Raw genomic sequence first — 17,276 nt, 5'->3', positions numbered from 1 at the left:
ACCAGTGTTCACATTTGGGCATATTGAGTATTCGTGTAGCGTTTGGTCCAGATCCATCATTGTTTGAGTCCACAGTGATCTCCGGATGTAGGTGAACTACAACTCCAAAACTGAAGGGTCAATGCCCACCAGACCCTCCCAGTATTTTCTGTTGGTCATGGGAGAACTGTGTGCCAAGTTTGGTTCAATTCCATCGTTGGTGGGGTTCAGAATGCTCTTTGATTTTAGGTGAATTATAAATCCCAGAAACTACAACTCCCAAATGACAAAATCAATTTTTTGAGTGAAGGACATACATTGGCTTATTAGGTGTATCGTGTCCAAATTTGGTGTCAATTCCCCCATTGGTTTTTGAGTTCTGTGAATATCACAAACGAACATTACATTTTTATTTATATAGATAATAAAATAATAACAATAATATATTAGGTGTATAGATAAAATAATTTGAGACCATGTGTTTAAGGATCTATGTAACATTGTTGAATGTCATGATTAGACTTGGGTCCATTTCCAAGCTATATTGTGATGTATATGGAAGTGTAACACAAAATAAGCAACGCTGGTCACAAGCATTTCGGATAAGGAGAACTCACCTGTTCTGACAAGTGAAGAATATTTGTAAATGTTTACATTTATTAAAATCTTTATCTGTTGTAACTTTTGTAAGCCTCCTTGCATTCCAGCCGGAGGAAAAGGAAGACTGCAAATATGGTAGACCAGTGTTTCTCAACCTGGGGGTCGGGACCCCTGGGGGGTCACGAAGGTGTGTCAGAGGGGTCGCCAAAGATCATCAGAAAACACAGTATTTTCTGTTGGTCATGTGGGTTCTGTGTGGGAAGTTTGGCCCAATTCTATCATTGGTGGGGTTCAGAACGCTCCTTGATTGTAGGTGAACTATAAATCTCAGCAAGTACAACTCCCAAATCTCAAGGTCTATTTTCCCAAAACCCCACAAGTGTTCACATTTGGGCTTATGGAGTATCCGTGCCAAGTTTGGTCCAGATCCATCATTGTTTGAGCCAACAGTGCTCTCTGCATGTAGGCAAACTACAACTCCTAAACTCAAGGTCAATGCCCACCAAACCCTTCCAGTATTTTCTGTTGATCATGGGAGTTCTCTGTGTCAACCTTGGTTCAATTCCATTGTTGGTGGGGTTCAGAATGCTCTTTGTTTACATGTTAACTATAAATCCCTGCAACTACAACTCCCAAATGACAAAATCAATCCCCCACAACCCCACCAGTATACAAATTTGGGCATACCGGGTATTTGTGCCAAATTTGCTCCAGTGAATGAAAATACATCCTGCAGATCATTATTTACATGGCGATTCATAATGTTAGGGTTATGATTGGGGGTCACCACAACATGGGGAACTGTATTAAGAGGTCGCGGCATTAGGAAGGTTGAGAACCACTGTGGTAGATAATAGCAACAGCAGCATCTTGTAAGAATAGTGTATGAAAGAAAGAAACATACACAAACATACCTACTTTGAACAGTTTATATATATATCTATATATACAATGCCCAAATCCAACGTTTCTTGTGACACAGAATTGATTTTCAAAGCACAAAAAGGATGCATAAATCCTAGCCTTCGCTCAGACACTGTGACTACAAAGCCCAGCATTTGGAAAAAATATAGTAGCCCCCTTAAAAATGGACAAGCTGCCTATTTTGCTTGTTTCGCCCTCTCTAAAATCACAGATTCCTTCCACTTCATTTACAAAGAACTCTGTAAATCTGATAGGTTCTTTCCAAAATAAATGATCATACTATCTGTAAAGATGCTTCCAGTTTGGAGAAAATCACGATAAAAGGGAAGTCTGTCAGATAGAAGAGTGTAAAACTGCATTTCAGCACCACAAAGTGGATTGAATATGCAAGATAGTCATCTGTGTCCGGATTGAATAAAATATGGAAGATAGTCATCCGGAATTTTACGTCCAGATGTGTTGCTTTCTGGAGAAGAAATTACCTCATGAACCAAGTGGGAAGGCTTTATTTCAAAAAGCATACATTGGGGTACGAAACAAAATTCCAACTGGCAGTTTACTTCTCTCACCCTGGCCCCTCCTCTTCATTGCTCCTGTTTCCATGGAAATCCTCTCCCTTTTTTCAAATATACACAGGCCAGTTCTAAGGCATGGCCTAATTTCCTGGCTTCACACAAAAACAGGAAATAAGGTCATGACAATCCGTCTGCTGCTATCTTTTCTGAATTTAGGCTAAACCTACTATGAGTTTTCTTGACAGCATTTCTTTAGAGATTTGTCACTGCCTTCCTAGAGAGAACGTATTAATCAAATCCCTGAATAATTCAATCCACAAAAGTGAGATGCACAGTGTGGAGGGTCGACTGTATATCTCTCACATATTTTTTTTTACCACAAAACTGACTCAAAAGTGGTGAGTTTTCATCACAGAGAAGGTACTCCAGACTCATCATGTTGCTGTGTTTCCTGCCCCTTTTCCTGCGCTATAAAACCCCTCTTTGCCCTAAGATGCACCGAACAGGCCACAATATTCCAATATTCCACAGGGAGGAGGGAGCAAACTTGTTTTCTGCTTCCTTGGAGACTAGGACGCGGAACAATGGCTTCAAACTACAAGAGATTCCATCTGAACATGAGGAAGAACTTCCTGACTGTGAGAGCTGTTCAGCAGTGGAACTCTCTGTCCCGGAGTGTGGTGGAGGCTCCTTCTTTGGAAGCTTTTAAACAGAGGCTGGATGGCCATCTGTCAGGGGTGATTTGAATGCAATATTCCTGCTTCTTGGCAGAATGGGGTTGGACTGGATGGCCCATGAGGTCTCTTCCAACTCTTTGATTCTATGATTCTATGTGGCTGAACCAAGCTGGTAGCCGATCGGCTGTTAGGAATTGTGGGAGTTGAAGTCCAAAACTCCTGGAGGGCCAAAGTTTGCCCATGCCTAGTCTACACTATACAGGTATGTATCAAGCTGAATGCCATTCACACTGTCATAGGTCCATCCTATGGTATCCTGGGATTTGTAGTTTGGTGTTGTTGTCATGTGCCTTCCATTCATTTCCAATTTTTTGGAACTCGAAGGCAAGCCTTTCACGGGGTTTTCTTGGCAAGAGATTTGCCATTCTCCTTCTCTTGCTCAAGTTGTCAACCCAGTAGCTTTTCAAGTCCAAGCAGGGATTCAAACCTTGGTGCCCTAGAATTGTAGTCTAACATTAAAACCAGATCTTATTACACTATGCTGGCTCTCTGTTGTTTTGGTAACATATACAATCCTCATATCCAATGGTGGGGGTGTTCCTGGCCAGGTTGCAGTGCCTTAAGTCACAGATACAACTGAACACCATTAAGTGTTCATGGCCAGAATCACTGGGTTGTTTTGAGTTTTCCGGGCTGTCTGGCCATGTTCCAGAAGCATTCTCTCCTGATGTTTAACCTGCATCTATGGCAGGCATCCTCAGAGCTTATGAGGTGTGTTGGAAACTAGGCAAGTGAGCTTTATATATCTGTCGAACGTCCAGGGTGGGAGAAAGAACTCTTGTCTGTTTGAGGCAAGTGGCAATACTGCAAGTGATCACCTTGATTAGCATTGAACAGCCTTGCAGCTTCAAGGCTTGGCTGCTTCCTGCTTGAGGGAATCCTTTATTGGGAGGTGATTAGCTGGCCCTGATTGATTTTGATCTGGAATTCCCCTGTTTTCTGAGTATTGCTCTTTATTTACTGTTTTGAGTTTAGAGTTTTTAAAATACTGGTAGCCAGATTTTGTTCATTTTCATGGTTTCCTCCTTATTTATTGCTGTGAGTTTTCCAGGCTGTATGAAAATGTTCTAGAAGCATTCTCTCCTGACGTTTCGCCCACATCTATGGCAGGCATCCTCAGAGGTGGTGAGGTCTGTTGGAAACTAGGACAAGGGATGTTTATGTATCTGTCGAATGTCCAGGTGGGAGAAAGAACTGTTTGAAGCAAGTGTGAATGCTGCAATTGAGCACCTTAATTAGCACTGAATAGCCTTGCAGCTTCAAGGCTTGGCTGCATCCTGCCTGGGGGAATCCTTTGTTGGGAGGTGATTAGCTGGCTCTGATTGATTCTTGTCTGGAATTCCTGTTTTGGAAGTGTTGCTTTTTATTTACTATTCTGATTTAAAATACTGGTAGCCAGATTTTGTTGAGGTGATTAGCTGGCCCTGATTGATTCTTGTCTGGAATTCCTGCTTTTTGGGTGTTGCTTTTTATTTGCTGTTCTGGTTTATTTACTGTTTTTAAATACTGGTAGCCAGATTTTGTTGAGGTGATTAGCTGGCCCTGATTGATTCTTGTTTGGAATTCCTGTTTTTTGGGTGTTAATTTTTATTTACTGTTCTGATTTTAGAGGTTTTTTTTAAAACACTGGTAGCCAGATTTTGTTGAGGTGATTAGCTGGCCCTGATTGATTCTTGTCTGGAATTCCTGTTTTTTGGGTGTTAATTTTTATTTACTGTTCTGATTTTAGAGGTTTTTTTTAAAACACTGGTAGCCAGATTTTGTTGAGGTGATTAGCTGGCCCTGATTGATTCTTGTTTGGAATTCCTGTTTTTTGGGTGTTAATTTTTATTTACTGTTCTGATTTTAGAGGTTTTTAAATACCAGTAGCCAGACTTTGCTGAGGTGATTAGCTAGTCTTAACTGATTCTTGTCTGGAATTCCTGTTTTTTGGGTGTTGCTTTTTATTTACTGTTTTGATTTTAGAGGTTTTTAAAAACTATTAGCCAGATTTTGTTGAGGTGATTAGTTGGCCCTAACTTATTCTTGTCTGGAATTCCTTTTTTTTGTGGGGGGGGGGTTGCTTTTTATTTACTGTTCTGATTTTAGAGTTTTTTAAAATACTGGTAGCCAGATTTTATTGAGGTGATGAGCTGGCCCTGATTGATTCTTGTCTGCAATTCCCGTTTTTGAGTGCTGTTCCTTCTTTATTCTCGATTTACTGTCCTGCCTCCAGAAAGCTAGCTCAGAGCTCAGCCATCGCCTTCACCTGCTGCTTATTGCCAAGCTACTGGTAGTCAGAGGTATACTGCTACTGAATCTGGAGGCTCTATTTAGTTCTCACAGTGCTAAATTTCAGTGGGACATGCATTACTACAAAGAGGCTAAAAACAGCTGGTCTTGAGGCCTGCTTGTGATAAAGTACCTCTATTCTGCACTAGGTTTTGCCTTCTAAAACTAACTGGCGATACAAGCCTGAAACCTTGACTCCATCCCTCTCGCTACCCTATTATTTTTGTTTCCCCAGCCTACCTCTATTTTCCAAAACCACCAAACTAATCCTATCCCTTCCTTCCTTCTTCTCATCCTCCTGCCTGCACGCTTCAGGCCTCCAGTTTCCAAGACTTTCGGGACCTGGCACCCTTCCTCTAAGTATCACAAGGGACCTATATACGACCGGGACAGACTAAATCAATAAAGAACGGAACAGGCGTCCATCACAGCGGCGACAACCTGCCCAAGTGGCTGCTTGGACCCTGTTCGGCCACTTCCCACGAATCGCCCACCTCATAGCCCTCAGCCGAGTGGATCCTCTGATGCGCCGTCAGCATGGAGTGGGTACTGAAGCTCCTCCCGCATTCGTTGCAGATGTACGGGGTGTAGATCGAGTGAGTCCGCATGTGTCTCGTGAGCTTGGAGCTGGAAATGAAACGCTTCCCGCACTCGGTGCAACCGTAGGGCCTCTCCCCTGTGTGGACCCTCTGGTGCGTGTTGCGGGTGGACAAGTGGCTGAAGCTCTTCCCGCACACGTTGCAGAGGTACGGCTTCTCGCCCGTGTGAATCCTTTGGTGCTTGCTGAGGTTGGAGCTGTAGCTGAAGCTTTTGCCGCATTCGGGGCAGCTGTACGGCTTCTCGCCCGTGTGGACGCGCAAGTGCTTTGTGAGATCCGAATTCTGCTGGAAGCATTTGCCGCAATCTGGGCAGCCGTAGCCGTACGGCATCTCCTCCATGTGAATCCGCTGGTGAGTGACCAGGCCGCGGTGTTGGCTGAAACAAGCCCCGCACTCAGAGCAGACGTAGGGCATCTCTCCCGTGTGGGTCCGCTGGTGGATGAGGAGGTTCGAGCGCTGCGCAAAACACTTCCCGCACTCGGGACACTGGTGTGGCTTCTCACCCGAGTGGATTCTCTGGTGTTTGAGAAGGTTGGAGCTCTGGCGGAAACACTTCCCGCATTGAGGGCAAGGGTAAGGCTTCTCCCCAGTGTGGATCCTCCGGTGGATAGTGAGGCTCGAGCGCTGGGTGAAGTGCTTGCCACAATCCGGACACTGATGGGGGCTCTCGGTTGTGTGGACCCTCGGGTGTTTAATGAGGGCCTGGCTCTGGTGGAACATTTTCCTTGCCTCAGGAATCTGGAGGAAGCTCCTTGGACTCAGCTGAGCTCTGCCAGGACTTTTCAGACCATTCTCTGTGCTACGGATTGCCTTCTTCTCTCCATAGTCGCTACCGGAGTCACTCGAATCTGAAACACAAGGGTAGGTGAGATCTTAAATTTCCCAAGATTTAAGGTATCAAGGAGAGAGAAACTCTTGAAATGTGTTAGTAAAGGTTTCCCCTGAAAATAAGTCCAGTTATGTCCACCTTTGGGGATTGGTGCTCATCTCCATTTCTAAGTCAAAGAGCCAGCGTTGTCCATAGACACCTCCAAGGTCATGTGGCCAGCATGACTGCATGGAGCGCCATTATCTTCCCACCGGAGCGGTACCTACTGATCTACTCACATTTGCATATTTTCGAACTGCTAGGTTGGCAGAAGTTGGGGCTGACAACGGAAGCTCACGCTGCTCCCCGGATTCGAACCTGCTCACCTCCTTCCAAGGCCACTGGGCTAAGCCCAAGGAAGTGCCTCCGGACGATGACTTCCGGCAGTCCTGAGCGGCAGCGTGCCTTGGATATGTTACCTGAGGCATTCTGGGAGCCATAGTTACCTGACTCCTACGGCTCCCAGAATGCCTCAGCAAGCACATCCAAGGCACATCGGTCCAGGGCTGCTGGGAGTTGTGAACTACAAATTCACAATATTTTAAAATATTTTTGTGCATGAGACCAAGTTTTATTTTGAACTACCAGAAAGCAAAGATGTCACTATTTCAAACCCTCCACCCCAACCCTAGACAATTTTTAATTTGGGAATATTTTGGGACAGAGGATGCTCAACCTGTACCAATATGTTCCTAGTGGAAACCAACAGACACATTCCATATGGCACAACATTACTTTACCGTGTGGGTTGACTACATTTCTATTAGTTTAATTACGTGGCAAGAGCAAACAACAAAAACTCAATGGGGGATGATAGTGGCCGAGGTTGGATTCCCTCTAAGGAACACCGGTGACTATGTTCGAAGGTCTGGGGAACGCCAAATCCTTACCCAGAACTCTTATGCTTTCTTGCTTCACCTCTCTGCAGATGCGCTTCAGCCCGGCACCAAAGGAAGACGCTCTCGACTCAGACCTGCTCACAAGCCGGGCTTCCAGTGTCTGAAATGCAGATCCACACAATAACATACTACCTTATACCATAAGGTATCATATTTGAGGGGTGCTCAAACTTTTTAGCTCTAAGATTTTTATCTCTTGTTAGTTTGGGGGGTTTTATCCCCTCCTTCTGACTCCCCATTGGCAAATGGAGGGGCCAACACTGAACATACACATGCACATATACTTCGGTCAGCTGAAATTTCAAAATACACTGAACACAAAGTTTCATACATTTCATGGAAGAGACCTCATGGGCCATCTAGTCCAACCCCCTGCCAAGAAGCAGAAAAATCGAATTCAAAGCACCCCCAACAGATGGCCATCCAGCCTCTGCTTAAAAGCCTCCATAGAAGGAGCCTCCACCACACTCTGGGGCAGAGAGTTCCATTGCTGAACAGCTCTCACAGTCAGGAAGTTCTTCCTCATGTTCAGATGGAATCTCCTCTCTTGTAGTTTGAAGCCATTGTTCAATTGCGTCCTAGTCTCCAGGGCAGTAGAAAACAAGCTTGCTCCCTCCTCCCTATGACTTCCTCTCACATTTTTATACATGGCTATCATGTCCCCTGTTTGAGTATCAGCCAGCACACCAACGACTTAAATCAAGACATAGTTTTCTTAGATCTACAGAGACACTCGCTGGAACACCCCAGCAAGCGAGAGTCCAAAAGTGGCAGGCCCAAACACAGCACCTCAATCCATGGGTGATACCAGATGAGAGACTCCCCCCCTGGGCACACAGAAGACTGGGCCCTGAACAGACTGTGCTCTGGCACCACGAGATGCAGAGCCAATCTTAAGAAATGGGGCTACAGGGTGGAATCCTCGGCATGCGAGTGTGGAGAAAAACAAACCACAGACCACCTGCTGCAATGCACCCTGAGCCCTGCCACATGCACAATGGAGGACCTTCTTGCGGCAACACCAGAAGCACTCCAAGTGGCCAGATACTGGTCAAAGGACATTTAACCAACTATCAAGTTTGCAAAATCTGTGTGTTTTTTTTCCTTTTTCTTTTTAATCTGTTTGTTTGTTTTGTTCTGTTAGAATTGTAACACAATGGTATGGTTGCTGATGACACGATAAATAAATAAATATGTCTCCTCTCTCAGCCTTCTCTTCCGTAGGCTAAACATGCCCAGCTCTTTAAGCCGCTCCTCATAGGGATTGTTCCCCAGACCCTTGATCATTTTAGCCTGAAGAAGAGAAGGCTGAGAGGAGACATGATCAGGGCCATGTATAAATATGTGAGAGGAAGTCATAGGGAGGAAGTCAAAGAAGGAGCCTCCACCACACTCCGGGGCAGAGAGTTCCACTGCTGAACAGCTCTCAAAGTCAAGAAGTCCTTGCTAATGTTCAGGTGGAATCTCCATTCTTGTAGTTTGAAGCCATTGCTCCGTGCCCTAGTCTCCAGGGCAGCAGAAAACGAGCTTGCTCCCTCCTCCCTGTGACTTCCCTCACATATTTATACATGGCTATCATGTCTCCTCTCAGTCGTCTTTTTTGCAAGTGTCAAGGGACTCACCTGTCTTTCCTTCCTCTCCGTCTCCCGGCGCTTCAGCATGAACGCTTCTGCCAGGGGCACCGCCTGGGCACAGGTCTCCGGGTCGTGCTCCCTGACCCAGCTCTGGATTTCGTGCGGCAAGAGGGTCAGGAACTGCTCCAGGACAAGGAGGTCCAAGATCTGCTCCTTGGTGTGCTTCTCCGGCTTGAGCCACCCGCGGCACAGCTCCCGCAGCTGGCTGCACACCTCCCGGGGCCCCTTGGCCTCGTGGAAGCGGAACTGCCGGAAGCGCTGACGCTGGGTCTCCATCCGGATGGCGTCCACTTTCAAGATGGCCGCCTTGACCTTGCCGTATTCCCCGCGGTCTCTGGCGCTGAGGTTGCTGTAGGCCTCCTTGGCCTCTCGGCTCAACACGGGCAAGAGGCGGGCCAACCACTCATGCCGGGGAAGCTTACAAGTCCCGGCCAGGCGCTCGAAGGAAGCGAAGAACGCCTTGTTGTCCCCCCAGGGCACCACGTCTTCGGTCAGCGGTGGGCCTCCCCACCCGAGATGGGAGGACTGCATGGCGGCGAGGAACTCCTGCCACTGGGCTTCCCAGCGTTCGGGCAAGCCTTCCTCGGGCTCCTCCTTGACTTGGAGGGGAGCAGCCCAGTTGAGGAACTCCCTGATGGTCCCGACTTGAAGGACGCGAGGTGATTTGCTGCCCCTTTCTGTCCCTTCTGCTATTTTAGGGCCTGTGGGATCGTGGTCTTCTGTTTTGACCCTCGGGTGCCCAGGCGTGGACCTTTTCGAACCTTCCTCGGCAGCCATTTCCCTTCTGAACGAGACCCAAATTTGGACAGAGTCTTGTAAAATCGTAGAAATCTATCTCTTCTTCAATTCGGCCTTTTCCTTCTGTAATATTGTCAGCAAAAGAGACTGGTTTCCATCGAGGTTTTTCCAGGATGTAAGGAGAAGCTTTTTTACAAAGGGATCAATCAGATGACATCCTTAAGGAGTGAGAATGGATTGTCTGCAAGGGAGAGGGGTCAAGACAATGAGAAAAAGGCAGCAGATAGGCAGTGCAAACCTTATGCCTACAAGGTCCATGCCACCAATTTTACCTCCACACATCCAACAAAATATGATTAATGTATTGTATCTCCATTACAAACCATCACAAAGATTAAGATCAGCTGGAGAGGCCCTGCTCTCGATCCCACCACCATCGTAAATGTGACTGGTGGGGACAAGAAGCAGGGCCTTCTCAGTGATGGCCCCTCGCCTGTGGAACTCTTTCCCCAGTGACATCAGATTGCCTCCCTCCCTCCTGTCCTTTAGAAAGAAACTGAAAACCTGGTTATGGGACCAAGCATTTGAACAGTAGCAGCAACAACCAGGAATAAGACCCAATGTGATATGTATGACAATGGACTGTCCCAGGCACTGATTTTGAACCGGCATAATTTTAATCAAATGTTTCTTAATGTAATGTATTCTATTTATTTATTTATTTATTTATTTACAGCTTTTATATTCCGCCCTTTTCACCCCGCAGGGGACTCAGGGTGGATTACAGTGTACACATATATGGCAAACATTCAATGCCAATTTTGACATACAACATATACAGACATAGACAGAAGCTATTTAACTTTTTCTGGCCGCCAGGGGAGCTGTCGCTTTTATTGTCCATCTGCGACACTGATGAAGTACTTCCGCATTCCCCGCATGCTTTTTGCTGGAGTGCTTGCTGGAGTTTTTTTTTAATGGCCTCATAAATTAGTTAATTTAGCCTCCCCACACTTTAAGGTGGTACCTAATTTTTCTACTTGACAGATGCAACTGTCTTTCGGGTTGCAAAGGTCGACAACAGGCTACACAATTGGTTGGAAACCCACTCCAACCCGGGCTGGCTTCGATTCTCATGACCTTTTGGTCAAAATGATCTTAATGCAGCTGACACTCAGCCAGCTGCGCCACAATTTTATTTATTTATTTATTTCGAGTACTTCTACCCAGCCCTTCTCAACCCCCGGGGGGGACTCAATCCTGAATTGTTTTTGAATTAATGAATTGTTTTTAAATGTGTTTTGTGTTTGTGGTTAGCACTCAAATGAGTACTTGTTGTGAAGCCACCCCTCCCTACCCCAGGGGTGAGAAGGACGGGATACAAATGCACAAAATAAGTAAATGAATGAATGAACTGCACTCATTGCATTGTGTCGATCAGGCATTGGCAAACTTCAGCCCTCCAGGTGTTTTGGACTTCAACTCCCACAATTCCTAACAGCTGGTGTTAGGAATTATGGAAGTTGAAGTCCAAAACACCTGGAGGGCCAAAGTTGGCCCATGCCTGGTGTAGATGCCTCCTTTAAAAAGCTTCAGAAGTGTACCCCTCCCCACCCCGGTGGTGAGGACAGGATATAAATGTACAAAATACCGTATATACTCAAGTATAAGCCGACCCGAATATAAGCCGAGGCACCTAATTTTACCACAAAAAACTGGGGAAATGGATTGACTCGAATATTATTATTATTATTATTATTATTATTATAACTTTATTTGTACCCCGCTAGCATCTCCAAAAGGATTCGATGCGGCTTACAACAGGCCGGAGCCCAATACAATACAACAACACAGTACAACAATACAATACATAGCAAATAAAACAGTTGAAGCAGAAAACAATAGCAGTAACAATACAACAGAACATTATTAAAAACTGAGCCGGCCGTAGTAGGGTACAGGATTAAAAGTGCTGAAAGTGTCGGAGGGATATGGGATTAAAAATATATAAGTGCAGTGTGTGTTGAGGGTGATCTTGACTCTGCTAAAGTGCTTCTGGACTTGATAGTGGGGTTCCTAATCCGAGAAGGCACGTTGAAACAGCCAGGTTTTCAGGTTCTTTCTGAACACCGCCAAAGTAGGGGCCTGTCTAAGATCTTTCGGGAGGGCATTCCAGAGGCGGGGGGCCACCACAGAGAAGGCCCTGTCCCGTGTCCCCACCAAGCGCGCCTGCGAGGCGGGCGGGATCACGAGCAGGGCCTCTCCTGATGACTGAAGAGAGCGTGTGGGTTCGTAGACTGTGATGCGGTCTCGCAGGTAGGGTGGTCCCAAACCGTTCAGGGCTTTGTAGGTAAGCACCTGCACCTTAAATTGGGCTCGGAAAATGAATGGCAGCCAGTGGAGCTCCTTAAACAGTCTAGGGTGGAAAATACCACAGCTACTGGTAAATTTCAAAATAAAAATAGATACCAATAAAATTACATTAAATTGAGGCATCAGTTAGTTAAATGTTTTTGAATATTTACATAAAACTGTAATTCAACATAAGACTGTCCAACTCTGATCCAACCATTATTCTAACCTTCTTCAATATAAATATGCTTACGTATCCTTCCAATAATAATAAATAGAGTAAAATAATAATAATAATAATAATAATAATAGAGTAAAATAATGGAATGTAATAGTAACCGTAATAATAGAGTAAAATAATAAATGTAATAATAACAATAATAAAGTAAAATATAGGTAACTGATATAGGAAATTGATGATTTGACGATGGAACTGGACAATGCTTGACAATAAGGAGATGCTAATGATGTTGTTTTTATTGCTTGTTGTGTTTTATGTTGTTTTAATGTTTTAAACTGTTGTTGTTGTTCATTCGTTCAGTCGTCTCCGACTCCTTGTGACCTCATGGACCAGCCCACGCCAGAGCTCCCTGTCGGCCGTTACCACCCCCAGCTCCCTCAAGGTCAGTCCAGTCACTTCAGGGATGCCATCCATCCATCTTGCCCTTGGTCGGCCCCTCTTCCTTTTGACTTCCACTTTCCCCAGCATCATTGTCTTCTCTAGGCTTTGCTGTCTCCTCATGATGTGGCCAAAGTACTTCAACTTTGTCTCTAGTATCCTTCCCTCCAATGAGCAGTCGGGCTTTACTTCCTGGAGGATGGACTGGTTGGATCTTCTCGCAGTCCAAGGCACTCTCAGCACTTTCCTCCAACACCACAGTTCAAAAGCATCTCTCTTCCTTCACTCAGCCTTCCCTAAGGTCCAGCTCTCACATCCGTAGGTTACTACAGGGAATACCATGGCCTTGACTAGGCGGATCTTTGTTGCAAGTCTGATGTCTCTATGATATTATGTATACTGTTTTGTTGGAAACTGCCTTGAGTCGCCGATCGGCTGAGAAAGGCGGTATACAAATGCAGTAAATAAAATAAATAAAATAATAAAACAACAGCAACAACAACAATAACAACAAAGTAAAATAATAAATAACCTTGACTTGAGTATAAGCCTGGGAAAACTTTTTCAGCCTAAAAAAAGGAAAGAAAAACTAGGCTTATACTCGAGTATATACAGTAAGTAAATAAATAAATGAACTGCACTCATTCTATTGTGTAGATCGGGCACTGGAAAACTTGGGCCCTCCAGGGGTTTTGCACTTCAACTCCCACAATTCCCAACAGTTAGGAATTATGGAAGTTGAAGTCCAAAACACCTGGAGGGCCAAAGTTGGCCCATGCCTGGTGTAGATGCCTCCTCTAAAAAGCTTCAGAAAATTCACAGGAAAGAAAAAAAAGCCTTAGAATCATAGAATCAAAGAGTTGGAAGAGACCTCATGGGCCATCCAGTCCAACCCCCTGCCAAGAAGCAGAAATATTGCATTCAAATCACCCCTGACAGATGGCCATCCAGCCCCTGTTTAAAAGCTTCCTTGGGGTGCATCAGCAAGTAGACTGAATGCAATTTGACACTTGGGAGTTGCAGTTTTGCAAGATCTATATAGGCTTCTCTGCCTCACCAAAACTACAACTCCCAGCATTCCATAGCATTGAGCCCTGGCAGCTAAAGTGGCGCCAAACCGCATTCATTCTACTACAGTGTGGATGCATCCACAAGAAAGGGCTTATACTACTAATCCCTGCACAGCTCAAATGTTGGCAACCCTGCTTTGCTCTTGCAACATTATCACCCCAGGGAATTGCTGACTCTTACAAATTAAACCTGAGGATGCAATTATTTTTTTTTCAAAGAGATGCAAAATCTCTCCTTCCTTCTTTCCTAATTGCAGATTTCACTTCCTCTTTTTTTGTTTACCCTCCCAAACTGGAGTTGCAAAAATCCCTCTTGTTTTGCAAAATCCACTCACCTGCCTGCAGGGCTCCCTTGCAAGGGATCAATTGCACCTTGCAAGAAACAGAGATTGGGAAATCCAAAAGGCGATTTTTCTTTCCCCTCGGGGTAAAGAAAAGCAGGACAGGAAGGTGCATCTACTATTAAAGTCCTCCCACAAAAAACCCTAGCAGAGTCCCGGGCTTTTCTAGCAAAACAGGCCTCTCTCTGGGCTTAACTCTTTGCAAGGCTTCCTCCCAAGCAAAGCAGATTGCGCCTTCTAGAGGAAGAAGGCTGCATCTTCACTATAGAATTGATGCAACTTGATTGACACCCCTTTCATTACCAGGACTTCATTCATTCATTCATTCATTTATCACATTTGTATACCGCCTGGTTGCTTCTGGGTGCTAGAAACAATATCATACGAAAGCTGACTGGCACAACCTGGGGATCACAACCACACACAGTGAAGACATCCGCCCTTGCGCTATGCTACTATTCTGCTGAGTATGCATGCCCAGTGTGGAACATATCTCACCACGCTAAAACAGTGGATGTGGCTCTTAATGAGACATGCCGCATTATCACGGGGTGTCTGCGCCCTACACCACTGGAGAAATTACACTGCTTAGCCGGTATTGCACCACCTGACATCTGCCGGGAAGTAGCAGCCAATAGTGAAAGGACCAAGGCAGAGACATCTCCAGCTCATCTCTTGTTTGGGCATCAGCCAGCACGTCAATGACTTAAATCAAGAAATAGTTTTCTTAGATCTACAGAGACACTCGTTGGAACACCTCAGCAAGCGAGAGTCTAAAAGTGGCAGGCTCAAACCCAGAGCCTCAATCAATGGCCAATACCAAATGAGAGACTCCCCCCTGGCACACAGAAAACTGGGTGACTTGGAAGGCGCTGAACAGACTGCGCTCTGGTACCACGAGATGCAGAGCCAACCTCAAGAAATGGGGCCACAAAGTGGAATCCACAACATGCGAGTGTGGAGAGGAGCAAACCACTGACCACCTGCTGCAATGCAACCTGAGCCCTGCCACATGCACAATGGAGGACCTTCTTGCAGCAACACCAGAGGCACTCCAAGTGGCCAGATACTGGTCAAAGGACATTTAATCAACTACCAAGCTTACAAACTCTGTGTCTTTTGTATGTTTGTTTGTTTGTTCTGTCAAAAATGTAATACAACTGTTCGGTTTCCTGACACAATAAATAAATTAAAAGAAATACCGCCTTTCTCAGCCAGAGGCAACTCAAGGCGGTCAACAGTTGGCAGCGATTCGATGCCATAACAATTATAGAAATACAGTTAAAACAATTATAAAAACAATTAAAACATTTAAAATGTGATATCAAAAACAATACAGCCTGTAAAAACAAAATCCTCGGCGTCTCCTTACTGAAATAATTGTCCAATTGCATGGTCGGTCATTCCATATATGGAATCGTAGGAGTTGTAGTTTGGTGAGAATGTTAAGGGACTTGTAAAACTTCAACTCTCATGATCCTATAGAATTGCATTAATTCTACAGTGTGAATGCATCCCAAGTACTTACTTAGGCAATCCCTCGTTGTCCGAGTAAGATTGTCTTCCAAGTTCGGTGTCCTGGTGGTAGGTACGTAGGTGACTGTGGAGCCCTATTCTTGACCTGCATGTTTCCCCGCAGTGAGGACATTGGTTTCCAGGTGAAAGGCGGTCCCGGTTGGGGTTGGCTTGACGCGCCTTCCTCTTGGTATGTTTCTCTCTTTTGCCCTCCATTTGTGCCTCTACAGCACCGATAGTCGCAGCTGACTTCCAGCTACAGCACTCAAGAGCCAGGGCTTCCCAGTTCTCGGTGTCTATGCCACAGTTTTTGAGGTTGACTTTGAGCCCATCTTTAAATCTCTTTTCCTGTCCTGCAACATTATGTTTTCAGTTCTTGAGTTCACAGTAGAGTAACTGCTTTGGGAGACGGTGGTCGGGCATTCGGACAACGTGGCTGGTCCAGCAGAGTTGATGGCGGAGGAGCATCACTTCAGTGCTGGTGGTCTTTGCTTCTTCCAGCACGCTGACATTTGTCCGCCTGTCTTCCCAAGAAATTTGCAGGATTTTTCGGAGGCAGTGCTGATAGAATCGTTCCAGAAGTTGCATGTGACATCTGCAGATAGTCCACTTTTCGCAGGCATATAGCAGTGTTTCTGATGACAGGGATGGCCCAGGGGTTGATAGATAACACCCAACTCTACTATTCATTTCCACCAAACTCCAAGAAAGCGTCCCAGACCCTGAACCAGTGTCTGACTGCTGTGGTGGACTGGATGAGGGCTAAGAGGTTGAAGCTTAATCCAGACAAGACAGAGGTCCTCCTGGTCAGTTGTGGGGCCGACTGGGGTATTGGGTGGCAACCTGTGCTCGACCGGGTTACACTCCCCCCGAGGGTGCAGGTCCGTAACTTGGGGGTTCCTCCTGGATTCAATGCTGTTGCTTGATCCTCAGGTGTCAGTCTTTGCACAACTCAAACTTGTGCACTAGCTGCGACCATACCTCATGAAGTCTGACTTGACCAGGGTGGTCCATGCCTTGATTACATACAGATTGGACTATTGTAATGAACTCTACGTGGGGCTGCCCTTGAAGATGGCCTAGAAGCTCCAAATGGTACAACGGGCGGCAGCCAGACTCCTTACTGGCACAAACTATAGGGAGCATACAACGCCCCTTTTATAACAGCTTCACTGGCTGCCGATAAGTTGCTGATCCAAATTTAAGGTGCAGGTTATGACCAATAAAGCCCTAAACAGTTCGGGCCCTGCCTATCTTTGTGATCGCATCTCCCTCTATGAACCGGCACGAACTTTAAGATCTTCCGGGGAGGCCCTCCTTTCACTCCCACCACCGTCTCAAGCACGGTTGTTGGGGATGAGAGAGAGGGCATTCTCGGTGGTGGCCCCCGCCTCTGGAATGTCCTTCCTGGAGAAATAGGACAGGCCCCATCCCTCCCCACCTTTCATAAGAGCTTGAAAACCTGGTGGTTTACACAAGCTTTTGAGAACGACTAGTTCTAGCTCTGCCCCAGATACTGTTGAAATTGGCCCTATCCAGATTGGGCCCTGGAAATGTACGGCCATAGACTACCTAATTTCCCGGGCCCTCTAAAATCGCACTAGCCTCAGTCCGG

General features: G+C 45.7%; 1 protein-coding gene across 1 annotated transcript in view; it reads right to left on the bottom strand.

Moving 5' to 3' along the window:
- Positions 1-1,494: 1,494 nt before the first annotated feature.
- Positions 1,495-17,276, bottom strand: part of LOC132765718 (uncharacterized) — a 56,739-nt gene continuing 40,957 nt past the window's right edge. Inside the window, exons 6-8 of the mRNA XM_067464742.1 lie at positions 9,015-9,857; positions 7,384-7,492; positions 1,495-6,473 (exon numbers count right to left, since the gene is read on the bottom strand). Coding sequence (XP_067320843.1) covers positions 5,452-6,473; positions 7,384-7,492; positions 9,015-9,857 — 1,974 coding nt within the window. The 3' untranslated portion in view covers positions 1,495-5,451. The remainder of the gene's footprint in view (positions 6,474-7,383; positions 7,493-9,014; positions 9,858-17,276) is intronic.

This window comes from Anolis sagrei, chromosome 2 (genome assembly GCF_037176765.1).
Source record: "Anolis sagrei isolate rAnoSag1 chromosome 2, rAnoSag1.mat, whole genome shotgun sequence".
NCBI classification, from domain to species: Eukaryota; Metazoa; Chordata; class Lepidosauria; order Squamata; family Dactyloidae; genus Anolis; species Anolis sagrei.
The sequence above is the reverse complement of the archived record's forward strand: the minus strand, read 5'-3'. Positions and strand labels throughout refer to the sequence as shown.